Raw genomic sequence first — 13,775 nt, forward strand, 5'->3', positions numbered from 1 at the left:
TAATGTCTATACTTACGACCTTCATCATTATAATTCTTGCAGTCCCGCAGTCTTGTGAAGTGATGAAACAGTGACATCCCCGTACCCTCCTTATGAAAATGCTCGATCTTAAGGCACAGCTAGGAACATGTGTGTTTTCTCTGCGTGGTTGTTCCACCTCTGTTCACTCGCTGAATTATTGACCTAACAACTCCGGCGAACTGTGTTACGACAACTTCCGAAGCACGCAGATCGAACTACGACTTGATGTGTCATGTTCCAAGCAATCGTTTGTGCGCGGTCACGATACAAGCCATCTATTCAGTTTGTCAACATCAAGCTGGTCGAGGCCGATTCGCAGCATATCCCTGAGTGCTTTTGCCCCCGCCCTAGAGAACCACGGTCTTCGTGCCTGTTCTGCGAAGGGGCAAGAATGCACAGACTAATATACGATGCAGTGAATGCAAAACGCCCCTGCTTCTGCTAGAGGGCCTCCTTCTGCCTAGCACTCTCTCCTTGTTCTATATCAGGCCCAGCTCTTTGGGGGCATTGCTATTTCCCAACTGATCACTCCACTCAACTCCAAAGTCTTGAATCTTTCCAAAGGGTTCACATACCAACTATATCCAGAGCAATCATGGTTAAACTGATTGAATACCCCGTGTCGGTAAGTCTCTTGAACTCATTGCTACCGCTGGCTATACTTATAATTACTAGGAGGACATCCAAAAGTCCTACACGTCTTTCGTAAAGACAGTTGAGGAGAGCTTCACTCCTAGATACCCCACCGAGGATCCGGATCCCGTCTTGCTTGAGGCATTTCATGATCTTACGTTGACTGCCGAAGGCTATATCGAATACAGTAACGAGCACGACTCCGTGGAAGACTGGAACGATCCTTCTACCACAGAGAACAATGTGTTCCAAGACATGATCAGTATATGCACGGTGTATCATCAGAGAACTTTGGCCGATGGCGAATTCTCCAAATTGGCAAGAGCTGGTATGCAATGTATGAAGCATGCCTACGACCCTCCGCCGCGAGACATGCTCTCCTACCCACCCCTGCCGGACTCCCTATTGACTGTGTACCGTCACATGGGATACACACCGATCGAAGATGCCATCTTCTCCGATCTCGTTCTTTCATACGAGAAAACTTGTTTCTGGAGTGCATGGGGCAACCGCTATGACCATTGCTATAACAGAGCGAGAGATTTGGATGACTCGGATGAGGATTACTGGGATGAATGGGAATGCCAGTGTTGGTGTGACTATTGCGTGGACGAGACTGCGTATATAACAGGCATAGAGGAGTGGCGCGTTTTCCCAACAGCCATAACCTACATGGATAGGTTCGAAGACGTGTTTGAAAACATTCTGGGGTTCATCTTCTCCGATCTTCGTACAACATGCGGCTCGTATTTGGAGTACACCAACGACTTCGACAACTGGAACGACCCGGAAATCGCCGCATTCCGCGAGTTTTCCGAGGTAGTTGAATACACAACCTACGTCTGTCCGGACTGGTTCCAGAAGTTCCTCTACTTACCTGGAGAGCTCCGCGAGTCCATCATGCACGAGTATGCTTTGATGGAGTGTGATGCTGGTCGCCTGAGCGAGCATCAGCACTACGACGAATTCAGCAATCCGTGCTGCAAGTGGGAGTATCCCAACGTGCTCATCGCTTGCGACAATCAGAACCGCAAGGTGTTTCCGAACGCTAGCACAGGCCGTTGCCCAAAGGGTTGGCTACCAAACCTCGCTTTCGTGAGCCACAAGATGCACGAGGAAGTTCTCGTCTTGATGCTGCAGAGGACCAAGCGATTCGATTTGAAGTACATGTTCCGAAACACTAACTTCAAGATCGCGACTTGGTTTACCAAGTTCATAAAGGCGATTCCTGGCGGCGGCGGCGAGAACGCGGTGAAGCATCTCAACTTCCCGCACATGCATTGGTTCAACCACCAGCGCATCTTTAATAAAGCACTTACGAATCCGAGCTTGGATTTGGCTGTCGCTTGCAAGAATCTTCGCAAGCTGGATATGACTTTCCATGTCGACAAGGTGACTATCAGCAATGAGGATACTGACTGGAAGCGCCAGGCACTTCCTCTTGCTAAAGTCATTGACCGCTTCAAGCTGGGGACGCTATTATACTGCCCTCGTTTGGAGGAAGTGTACATCGACGGCATCTACATGCGGCCGTCTCGAGGCGGCGAGGAGAAGGATCTTGATGTGCTCGAGGACGTCAGCAAGTGGATGACGAAGAGCTTCCTCGTTCGGCGGAATCCGGAGCGCGGTATCCAAGTCGAGCTGGTTCGCCGATGGGGATGTTGGAGGGGACGTGTACGTGGGACGATGATTGAGTTGAATGAACAAGACATGGTAGAGGTGAAAGCGCGCATTGAGATCGAGAGCGAGTGTGTGAAGGCTCTCGCTCTACCTGAGCCTGACATATTCACCTAGAGGGGTGCTTTTAGTGTACTTAGTAATATTTAGCAAAACACCATTGGACATGAAGCTCTCGCGAATGGACCTTGAGTTGGTTCTTGTCATGTGAATGCCGCTGTCACAATGGTCTAGATATTTGTTGAGCTTCTAAGTTTGGTGCTTACCGGCTCTCACCTGTGCCACTGTTGATCACCTGTGTATTTTGCGTCGATGATCAACAAACACAACCTTAGAAGTTTGAATGATGTGTTCATACGCGAAAAGCAATCGTCACCGAGCCTCAAGGACCGATAGACCTACTGGCGACGAGATAGTCCGGAAGCAGAAACAAGGCAGAAGGTTAACTGTTATTCGAAACTTCGGTAGGCGCGCGTTGTGGAGCTCGAGCTTAAGCCATTCAACCAATCAGCGGTGACGTGATGGCCATGACAAAGGCGCTAGCGACGCGATCCCTGCAAATCTGGGGTAGCTTCGAGGCGGCCATACAAGGTGCAGCAAGAGTCTGGCGCTTGCTAGCAAGCCCATATACACCGCTCTGATACCCCTCTTCACTTCTTGTTGATCTACAACTCTTACGACTTTGACATCGAACCTTTGTAATACAACACCAACAACTACACTTTCATCAACATGTCTTGCCCCGTGATCGGTACCACAAACGATGTGCTTCCTCCCAACCACCCCTCTATCGACCTAGCGAAGGATGGTCAGGTTGTACGTACTCAAGGACACACTGGGCATCGTTGCACATCGCTAACATACAACCCATAGTGCCCAGTCGTAGGCGCAACCAGCGACCACCACCACAACCTCTCCGCACACCCTCCCGTCCCCACCCAAGGCAGCGAGGCTACATCGTGCCCGGCGCTCAAGAAGAACGTAAAGACGACCAAGGCCCAGGAGATGGACGATGCTCTCTGCCCGATCGTAGGCACAGCCACAACCGTACTTCCTCCCGACCACCCAGACATGCTCAAGGCGAACGCCGGCGACATCTGCCCAGTCACAAAGGCGACAGTTGGACACCACAAGGACAAGGTCGCTACGCACCCGAGCGTAGAGGGTGTGGCGGATGGGGCTGTATGCCCTGTCACTGGCCAGAAACAGGCTGCGTAGATATGGCGAAAGGAGGGATGGGGGCGGCGTTGGTAAATATACCCGAATAAATATGATTGGATAGTGATTCTACGCATTGTCAGCTTGCGCCCCGTTCTGCGGAGAGAGCTTGGCTGTCGTCTATTCGATTGACAGCACAGCCATGCCGTCAGATGTCGGGCGCCCAACATGCAGTGTGACATTGCATATGGGGGCCATAACAGCCTGCCAGAAATTCGCTTCTTGCTACCCCCGTATCTCTTTTTCGTACACATACTAAATCCTCACCATGCGTTACCATACTCTCTTTCTCGCGTTTTCCCTACTACGCTTCGCATCACCACAAAACATATGCTACTGGCCCAATGGCGACACACACCCCACAGACGTCCCATGCGACCTCGATGCGGAATTTTCGACATGCTGCGGGTCGCTCTCAGCCTGTCTCACGAATGGACTTTGTGTCGCAGAGAGTGGTAACGATGAGTTGGGCATAGATTACGACCGCGGCACTTGTACGGATAGAAGCTGGTCCAGCCCGCTCTGTCCACAGATGTGTCAACTCAACCAAGACACACCGAACAACTCCAGCGCTTACGATTTCCGATCCGGCGGGGTACAGGTATGGCAATGTGGCTCACAGGGATACGGAAAGGAAGCAGCGTACTGCTGCGAATCAGACTTAGAGTACCTGAGGTGCTGTTCAACGGACACGGCGGTGTTTACATTGGAAAGTGCCACTATAGGCCCATACACAGGCATTGCCAGTACTTCGTCGCTGTTGTTGAGTTCATCCGCTACTTTGAATGCGGGTACCACGCCTTCGCCGACTCCATCGCGTACTGGGTCTGGGCCACAGAGCTCCCGGAGTCCTCCAGCCGACACTTCGAATAACGGCGACAACAAAACGACAGCAATCGGTGCTGGAGTTGGCGGGGCCCTAGGAGGATGTCTCCTGATTGCACTGCTCATATTCTTCATCAGACGCCACAAGAGACGCGTTTCGCATCGTTGGTCCAACGAGCTTCCAGTCGCTGCAACTGAATCTGGTAATAAGGCAATGCGCGAAACGCCAATTGAGGAGCCGTATACAGAGCTGCCAAGCCAGAGCCAGCCGGTCTGGGAGCTACCGGGAGACCAACGTCCACCGCGCCACAGCGCGAGCAATCGATGAGAGACAGAGACAGAGGGGACCGGGGACCTACAGCATTGACAGGAAGGTGAAAGTTCGACATTCACTACATGGGAAGAGCGATAATAGAGTCAGATAGATAGCGTTGCAAAGCTCTCCGGTTGAAACTCTGTTTCGGTACGTTCTCTAACGAGCGTTCTACTTTTGTCTTTCCTTTGTAAGCGGTAGTTGGCGGGCTTTCCTTAAATAGTTACGACAGAGCATTGCTCTTGATTTATCTCCTAATCGTTCTTGTGCTCCTCGACGCAACATCTTACTAGCTAGTAGATGAGAACCTCTCGGTACACAATACAGTATTTAATGTTTTCTATACCTGCTTTCTCGCAGGTCGCTACTAGTACTCTTCTTCATGATAGACCTTTCCCTGCTGCAAAATCCTCCTGAAACAATACTGTATGCGCATATTATATCACAAGGCGGGAAGCAAACCGTTGGTGCCACGCGCGCCTCGCGCTTTGGGCACTCGTGATACCAGTTCACCCATCCGAAAAACAATTTCCAGGATGATAAATTACTCCTTTCTCTCCCTCTACCTTCAACTTTCCTTTCAACGGATTCGGCAACTCTGGTTGAACAAGCAATGGAGTTCAATTTTAGAGTCGCTCTCGCAATCATCACCGCGGCTCTTGTAGGACGACTTTTCTACCTCATCTATTTGCTGACAGCCGCTATTCGCGCTGCGAAGCGTTTCGGTTCCGGTTTCGCCTTTGCGTCTAGTCCTCAGGGGAGAAGCAATCACAAGATACCCAGGAAGCCAAGATACATCTTCCATGTACCCAGACACAGCGAGCGCAAAGTGCGCCATCAACCTCGACCCCGCAAGCCTCAAGTGCTGCCATCGCGCTCTGACATCGTTACCAAGACCGAGGAATGCGAAGAGTACGTGCCAGACTACTTCCCACGCTTTCTCCAGCTTCCGCTCGAGATACGTGAGAAGGTCTATCATTACGCAATGACGGCCTCTCAACACGATACTTTGTCCAGGCGTACAAGGACATTTCGCCCCTGACCGTAGCGCCAGCTACACTTCCAAATCTATGTTTTGCTAGCAAGCAATTACACAAGGAAGGACGCGCTGTCTGGATCCGCCGCACACGTTTCACGGTCTTGAAAAGCAGCATAACGCATGTGGTTCCTCTGATGAATTTTCTTTCCGCTGTCGACGGCTTCAAACACGTGCGCATGCTCTGTTATGGCGATCTCCTCGCCTACGGCCTGAAACACCAGAGGGTGTACATAACCACGGGTGAAGATCTAGCTGCCAAGTGCACTGGACTCCGCAGTCTAATCTTCGAGTTGGACTATTTCTGGCTAACGGATCTTGCGCGTGCGCCAGCGCCGGTGAAGCTGGCTCCAAAGAAGGAGGTAAAGAAGCGGTTGAGACTTGAGCCAGTCTACCAGCTATCCAGTTTGAGGAAGCTGAAGATCGAGGTGGTTGTGCCCTGGTCCCGAGGAAAACGCTTTGAACAGCAGGGTGGATTGACGCGTTTGACGGAGATAGTCACCGAAGGCTTTGAAGCGGCAGGGAGAGGTGGGGCTGTAGAATTGCAGCTTGAGATGGTAGCCAGGAGGCTGTTGGTTGGAACGTAGTGCTTGGGATAACCAGCTACTTGACTTCGTAGCGATAGATGAATATTCATGTATAATACTACAGTACTGAGACAGTGACAGAGCATGTGCCGACAATCATAGGGGTATAGCCGGCGACTAGGGAGAACGAGCGCGATATGGTAATGGTGAGTGCGAAGGTTTTCGCCGTAAGGGCCCTGCATCGTCGCCGTCGGAACCTGAGCGCCTTCGCTCACGCTTTCGATGCCGATCGCGTCTCTCTCTGGAATTCTCGCTCCGATCTCGAGTCCGTTCTGACCGGTGGCGACGATGTCTGTCCTCCGAGTCATCTCGTGGTCTTGACTTCCGATGCCTATGGTCGTCGCGCGGACTCCTGTCACGGCTTCTGCTCCTCCGACGCGAGTGCTTCTCACGCACATCGCCTTCTCCCGCTTCCTTGATCCTTCTTCTGTCCCTGCTCCTATCTCGGTCTCTCGACCTGTCTCTCCGACTATGCCTATCCTTGCGCTTTGCCCGCTCCTTTTCTTTGCGCTTCAGCTTCTTCAGCTTCTTAAGAGCATAGTCCACTTTCTCTTGTTGGCGCTTGATCATGGAATCGCGCATCGGATCGTCCTCGTCCAGCTTCTCCATAAGCCGGCCAAGCTCAATCTCCTCTGGTAGTAGTGGTCGGTCGTCGTCCGAGTCGCTTTCGCTTTCCGTCTTTCTCCGCTTCCTTCTGCCGCCATCGGACTCATTGCCCGCGTCGAGGTCGACCTCCCCCATAGTGTTGTCCCTCATATCTTCGTCGTCCTTGGGCTTGTACCGCGCATGGTCGACCCTGATGACTCGGTCCATAATGGTTGCTCCACCTAGGTTGTCCACAGCCAAGTCGCAGCTCCTCTGATCTTCGTACTTGATCCAGGCAAAGCCTCGTGACTTTCCCGTCTCCTTGTCGCGCGCAAGCTTGACCCATACCGGCTCGCCATACTGAGAGAATATGGTGATGATGTCACCCTCTGAAAGTTCGAAGGGTAGGCCGCCAATGTTAATGAAGGCTGTGTCGCGGTAATCGGTGTGCCATGAACCTTCTGGGTTGATGCCCGCTTCGAGCTCGCGCTTGTTGAGCTGCTGGATCGCGCGCACCGAGTTCATCGTGGGCGTGGTGTGTACGTGGTGGTGAGGTGAGAGAAGTGAGGAAGGCGCGTTCGGCGGGTGGATTTGGCGTCGCTTCCTGATCCACTAGCGCTGTGATGGCTGTTCAGACATGGATCGTGGGTCTTCGAATCCCTCTTGTATGTCGCTGCGACTCGGAAAAATGTTGGCGCAGTATTCTAGACGTCGTGTCGGAGGGCAGGCAAGTCCGCTGGAACTTTTGAAGCTCGGGCTTGGCCAGCAGCCGCATCCCTGCAGAAAAGGTACCAGCGAACATGCGGCCAAACAAGCACACCGCAACCCCACTAGACATTCACCCCGTGCCGCCTTAGCCCTTCCGCATCCGTCTCATACTTTGTGTACATCATCTACGCAGCATCGCTCAGCCGGGCACGTCACGTTTCACCAGCGACCAAGCTCCGCAGCACCTCCGCAATGGCGAGCGCGCGTCGGACCTCCAACTTCCCCACACGCGTCCCCGGCAGCCACGACCGGCCGGGCAGCAGAGACACGGACAAAGAGGAAATATGGAAGCCCATGCTCGACAACATCTCGAGTGGAAAGCGACTGCCGGAAAAGAGTCTACTCGTCCTGGGTGAGGGCCACGACACGCAGAATAGGGGATCCAGCTAATACTCGATCCCAGGCGGAACACCAGAGACGCAGCGAGAGTTCCTTGAATCAGTATCCACAGACTCTGCAAACAATAGGCGACCGCCAGACCGGGGCAGGAAGCCGCCCATCGCCAATCAATTCGCCCTGGGCTACACGTACCAAGATGTACTGGACACGGATCACGAGGGTGTGTAGTGGCACTGGTCATAACAACATATATCGCTAACAAAGCCAGATACTCTTGCGCGCCTCTCGCTCTACCTCCTCGCCAATCCATCGCCGTCGTTCACGCCCTTGATCAAGCCGTACCTCAACCCACGAACCCTCCCGCACATGCTTATCGTCATACTCCTGGACTGGAACCACCCATGGCTGTGGATACGACAACTGCGCGACTGGATCAGAGTACTGCGCTCGCTTATCGTCTCGCTCGATGACAACTCAAAGGTAGTTCTGGAGGAGAACATCCAAACCCTACAAGACAAGGGCCGCAACCTCCTATCCGAAGGTAGCAGCATGGAGAACGTGAAGATACCACTAGGCCCGGGAGAATGGGATGAGCCGCTCGGCATACCGCTATGTGTGGTATGCCAGAACGCGGACAAGATCGAAACCCTTGAGAAGGAGCGGGGCTGGAAAGAGGAGGAATTCGACTTCATACTCCAGTACATGCGCACCATTCTTCTCAAGCACGGCTCAAGCTTGGTATACACAATGCCCACGGCGCCGGGGTCTTTGCGAACGCTCATTCACTCCACACTCGGCATCAAGTCCCTGCTAAAACAAGAGCAACTTAGGCACAATGTGACGGATCGCGATCGCGTACTGGTTCCACCCAACTGGGACTCCTGGGCGAAGATTCGTATATTACGAGAAGGTTTCGATGTGGAGGGCATCAGCGAGAGATGGAGTGTTGACATCGACATCCCCCAGCACATGCGGCCGACCAACGGCCAAGTACCTGCACCCGTCGACGGAGAAGCTCAACCGAACGGCGAAGAGACACAGGTTGCGCCAGCGGAAGAGGAAGAGGAAGGCCCGTCGGCGACCTCAATCTACGAAGAGACGATTCGCAACCCCGAGTCAGACTACGCACTTTCCAGCTTGTCGAAACAAGCCAACGGGCTCGAAGTATCAAGCAAAGATCCACAGACCTTCCTCGCCGATCAAGTCAACGTTCTTGAGAATCTGCGGCGGGAGGATGAGAATGAAGCTGCCATGAAGGCTGCGCGCAAAGAGCAAGACCCATCAATCTCTAGGACTTACACCGACGACGCATCAGGAGTTGTTGAAGAGCATATTGGACCTGTACAATTCAACATGGGTGGAATTCAAGTCAATGCCGATGAAATGGTCAAGAGGCTACAGGTACGTCAAGCACAAGTCCATCCCTCCTGGAGAGATATAGAACATTTACTAACTTCATTCCAGGACCGTCAAGCCAACCGATCAGACGAGCCTGAAACACCACCTCCCAAAACGCAGGATACCAACATCAACGACAACGAGAAGCTGAGATCTTTCTTCTCCAGTTTGGTCAACAAGGCGCCCTCGGGCAGTCCAAGGGGTGGTTCATGATCTGGTTCTTGTTTCTTTGCCAGCATCTTCCACTTCCAGGCATCTGCGTTTTATACAACTTTATTCGACGCTCTCGATAGCAAAGGCTTTCTTACAGGTTCACGGTCGTCATTAGCATGGCTTTATACCCACAGTGTATTTCCGTACCCAATACAAGCTTTCACGTTCCAGATTGCTGTTCCCTCACCACGTGCTTTCTGAGTTGTTCTACTGTATCTGCTGCTAGTGCCTTCGCCATCTACATGGGCGTGAAGCATGTACAATATTTTCTCGGTCGAATCTTTTCATATCTGTTCATGACCGAAGCTACGCATCACATCCTTCAAGTCCCAATTTAACACTCATGCCAGCACATTCCTCCATTATATGCGTACCTCGGAGGTCTTTTTCCTCAGTCATCTAACTATACTACTCCCCCCCAAAAGCCTGACCAGCTTAACTAAGTAACCCACAAACCCCACAAGCAAACTAATTACACAGTAACCCACCCTTGCACCATTCCCAGTATGACAGGTCGAGGCGTCCGTTGGGCCGACTACCGCCGCCCAGATCGCATCACAGCAGACAACCTCGCTCAAGTGCCTCACGGGCACTTCAACTGGGGACATTGGAGACATATGGGTAATCCACCGGGGATGCAGGGGTATTGGAATGAGAGAAGAGGGCAGTGGGGTTGGAGGAACGGGTATCAGTGGGGTGATGCTACTGGTCGGTATCGCTGATTTGCGAGATGCTGAGGTGGTTACGTGTGTGTGTGTGTGTGAGGAGACGTGTAGGTTGGCATGCTCATAGTGTATCGTATTCACATGAAATCAATCAAACACATACACAAACACAACGCCCACCTACCTCTCCAACAACCACCTGACCCCCTCCAACGTGTCCTTGCTAAACTCCTTACTCTCCTCCAACTCGGGATAGTTCGTCCAGAACATATGTCCAAACCCTTTGTACAGCTCAAACCGCGTCAGGACCCCACTCTCCCTCAGTTTCCTGTCGTAAAGCACCGCCTCATCTCTCAACGGATCCAAGCCGCCAACCTGGAAAAACGCCCTCGCGACACCCATATGTCCATCTGGATGGTTGTACGGGTCCCAAAGCGGGGACTTTTCCTGGGGTTCGTAGATGGATTCGATGAATCCTGGTGCCATGTCTTTGAGGACGGGGTCGGAAGTATTGGAAGTGCGGGATTGGTAGAGGGGAAGTAGGTGGGCAGGAACGTTTGTGTGGGGGAGGAGGGCGGGGACGCAGAGGTACTGGCCTGTTATGGGTGGAGTTAAAGCTGTGTCTCGGGCGAGAAGGGCAAGGACAGCGGCGATGTTGCCGCCGGCTGAAGCGCCGCCTACGAGGACGCCGCGGGTGGGTGTTGCGTTGAGTAAGTCGCTGTTTTTGATGGCCCAGAGGAGGGCGTCGTGGCAGTCGTGGACGCCGGTTGGGAATTTGTGCTCGGGTGCTAGACTGGGGTGGTACGTGTGAATAGGTGGGTTTTGATGGACAGGAGAGGGAGAAGGGAAGACGAGGAGAAAAAGTAAATAGCATGGGATGATAGAGGTCTGAGATGGGAAACCGGGGTGCATCCTTACCGGTACTCAACATTAACACAAACAGCCCCCAACTCCCTCGTAAACATCCGACAATTCATGTCTTCGTCCGTTAAATCACCCATACTCCAGCCTCCTTCGTGGTACATCATAATCAGTGGACTGCCATCCTCCGGCGGACCCGCAACAGGCTGGTACACTTTGACGCGGATGGAGGCTCCATCTCGGGTTGGCACGTCGTGGAGGCTTTCTGTCACATGCTCTGGGATGGGACCGGGGATGGGGTAGAGGTGGCGGAGCTGCGAGAGGTGGGCTGCGCGGGAGGCGCGGTGGGCGAAGAAGTCTGGGCCTGTTGTTTGGAATGGGCGGGCTGTAAAGGCCTTGGGTGGGGTGTGAGTTTGGGGGTAGGGGTCAGGGGGCTGGGGGTTTGAAGGAATGGTGATGAAGTGGTATAGGAAGTGACTGGTGGGCTTATGGTACCTAGGTACCTACCTTTCTGTATATTTCGGACACCTCACCCGACTTGAGGACTTCTTCCCGTGTTAGATGGGCCATGTTTCGTACGACGATTTGGAAAATATGAAAATAGCAAAGTATCTAGGATATCGGGATGGGTTACAGGAGGCTTTGTGATGTACACTTGCCATGCTACGATGTTGATGCATACCACGTGTACGCTTACGTCATTTCTTAACAGTCTACTTCTATCACAACTCACATCCCCGAGAGCGATGCTTATCTTAAGACCATCCGTAGCCAGAGTCACTTTACTTCAATTGAGTATGTGCTGGTGATATCGCTCAATTATATCAAAGGTATACTGCAAGATTATGTAACACATCAAAAGAAATATGAACAGCTCAGCATCTACAACCCCAACACACATCACTCGAGATGATGTGCAAATCGCTGACAGTACCACAAGCAAACACGCATAATCCACCCCCTACTCCTTATCAACAAGCACAGTACTATCCTCGACCTTCTTCTCCTCCCCCGCCAAACTAGGCTGGACAACCTGCCTGCCCTTCCACCCCGCCATAAGCTTACCCAGCCTCTTCCTCAGCCCATACTGCATCCAGTACGGCCAAGTCCTTATCGCTGGAATGAACAGCCCACTAGTTTCAGGCAGAACAACATGCTGACTCTTGCCGCTTAGCACAGCCTTGACAATGCTCTCCGCAACCGTCTCCGGGTAAAGAACGCCCTTTGAATCGAAGCCTTCGAACAGGGCAGTGCGGGTGTAGCTCTGGGCCATGAGCACAGTCCTTATCTTGGGTGCGTTGTAGCGGGCTGTGAGTTCGGCGGCGAGGCCTTCGTGGAAAGAGAGGGCGGCGGCTTTGGAGGATGCGTAGTCGACCATCGAGGGCGCGGAGAGGTAGCCGGCTACGGAGGCGACGGTAACGATCATGCCGTGGTTGGCGGCGATCATGGCGGGCAGGAATTGCTGCGTCAAATAGTAGTGGCTGAAGGCGTTGACCTTGAAGGTGAGGTTGATGTCCTTCTCTGTCGACTCGAGGATCGTTTTGCCGCGTGCGACTCCAGCGTTGTTGATCAGGACCGTGGGGTTACCGAGTGTGGAGCGGATGGACGAGGCGGCGGAGGCGATGGCCTCGGGGTCGGTGAGATCGCATTTGAAGAAGCGGACGGATGATGGTGCTGGTGAGTGTCAGTAACCCGTCAATGCGACTAAGGCTCAATTGCAGACATACCCTCATACGTCAAGTCCTGAACATCCAGGACGGCGACCTTGATACCCTTCTCGGCGAGCAACTGCACCACAATCTTGCCAATGCCATCGCTGCCTCCGGTTACAACGACCACCTCGCGACTCCAGACATAGGCGTCGCCGCTCCAGTTGTTGGTCACGCCGCTGTTGAGCCAGGCGTTGACGGTACTCAGCGCACCCAAGCCCAGCAGCGTCTTCAAGCCCTTGAATGCTGCGGCATGGTCTTCGGCGATGGCGTTGCCTTGGTGCGTGTAGCGCGCAAGGAGAATGAGGGGCAGCGTGAGGGCAGGGTTGAAGGCCGTGTACCTGATGAGGCGGCTGATAGTGTCGCCAGTCACGCCTGGTCACGTTAGAAAAGCGTCCTACTCGATATCATCGCCATTGTGACGGTGGGGGCGGCAATGGCTCGGTGCTTACCTTCCCGCGCAAGGGTCCAGTCGCTTCGAATCGGCATCGCGACAGTGTCTTGGGTGGTTGGATGTCGGAAAGAGTGGTAGTGGTCGGGATAGCGCGTGGAAAGCCGCAACTAGCACAAACGGATAGCGTTTACATTTCGCGCGTCGCGACTCTTTAAACGGACCGGCTGTGGTACTCCTTCGTCGTGCAGCTGTGCCACGCCCACCAGGGAGAGAGCGGGGTCGCCCCAAAACAAGGCTGGCGCAATCCTAATGGAGCCCACAACCGAGGATCTGGCGCTGTCTATCGCGATTTCCCTGTCGCCATGTGCAAATGAGATTTGCCAAGAGATCGGAAGGGATTCAGGGATTGAAAGGGATTATTGTCAGGATCGTAAAATGATTATTATTTACAGCTGTCGTGCTGTCGTGACTAATATACAATCGTGCTAAACGCGCTGCAAGTGATGCTATGTAACTACTGCTAATACTAAAAC

General features: G+C 53.0%; 6 protein-coding genes across 6 annotated transcripts; 3 read left to right on the forward strand and 3 right to left on the reverse strand.

Moving 5' to 3' along the window:
• Positions 1 to 616: 616 nt before the first annotated feature.
• On the forward strand, positions 617 to 2,448 carry J4E86_006498 (uncharacterized protein; the record flags this gene model as incomplete). Its single annotated transcript, XM_051447026.1, has 2 exons — positions 617 to 646; positions 697 to 2,448. 2 exons carry the CDS (start codon positions 617 to 619, stop codon positions 2,446 to 2,448), a joined length of 1,782 nt encoding a protein of 593 aa, XP_051301511.1.
• A 615-nt stretch (positions 2,449 to 3,063) lies between these two features.
• Positions 3,064 to 3,549, forward strand: J4E86_006499 (uncharacterized protein; the record flags this gene model as incomplete). Its single annotated transcript, XM_051447027.1, has 2 exons — positions 3,064 to 3,147; positions 3,205 to 3,549. The coding sequence occupies 2 exons, from the start codon at positions 3,064 to 3,066 to the stop codon at positions 3,547 to 3,549; spliced, it is 429 nt and encodes a 142-aa protein (XP_051301512.1).
• Positions 3,550 to 6,427: 2,878 nt separating this feature from the next.
• J4E86_006500 (uncharacterized protein) lies at positions 6,428 to 7,420 on the reverse strand (the record flags this gene model as incomplete). The annotated part of the gene is made up of 1 exon (XM_051447028.1): positions 6,428 to 7,420. One exon carries the CDS (start codon positions 7,418 to 7,420, stop codon positions 6,428 to 6,430), a length of 993 nt encoding a protein of 330 aa, XP_051301513.1.
• A 435-nt stretch (positions 7,421 to 7,855) lies between these two features.
• On the forward strand, positions 7,856 to 9,613 carry J4E86_006501 (uncharacterized protein; the record flags this gene model as incomplete). Its single annotated transcript, XM_051447029.1, has 4 exons — positions 7,856 to 8,015; positions 8,067 to 8,222; positions 8,271 to 9,403; positions 9,467 to 9,613. The coding sequence occupies 4 exons, from the start codon at positions 7,856 to 7,858 to the stop codon at positions 9,611 to 9,613; spliced, it is 1,596 nt and encodes a 531-aa protein (XP_051301514.1).
• An 845-nt stretch (positions 9,614 to 10,458) lies between these two features.
• On the reverse strand, positions 10,459 to 11,709 carry J4E86_006502 (uncharacterized protein; the record flags this gene model as incomplete). The annotated part of the gene is made up of 3 exons (XM_051447030.1): positions 10,459 to 11,071; positions 11,197 to 11,534; positions 11,647 to 11,709. The coding sequence occupies 3 exons, from the start codon at positions 11,707 to 11,709 to the stop codon at positions 10,459 to 10,461; spliced, it is 1,014 nt and encodes a 337-aa protein (XP_051301515.1).
• A 391-nt stretch (positions 11,710 to 12,100) lies between these two features.
• J4E86_006503 (uncharacterized protein) lies at positions 12,101 to 13,337 on the reverse strand (the record flags this gene model as incomplete). The annotated part of the gene is made up of 3 exons (XM_051447031.1): positions 12,101 to 12,813; positions 12,867 to 13,223; positions 13,301 to 13,337. The coding sequence occupies 3 exons, from the start codon at positions 13,335 to 13,337 to the stop codon at positions 12,101 to 12,103; spliced, it is 1,107 nt and encodes a 368-aa protein (XP_051301516.1).
• Between the last annotated feature and the right edge of the window lie 438 nt (positions 13,338 to 13,775).

The sequence above is a fragment of the Alternaria arbusti genome, assembly GCF_024043155.1.
Source record: "Alternaria arbusti strain BMP 1465 chromosome Unknown scaffold_8, whole genome shotgun sequence".
NCBI classification, from domain to species: Eukaryota; Fungi; Ascomycota; class Dothideomycetes; order Pleosporales; family Pleosporaceae; genus Alternaria; species Alternaria arbusti.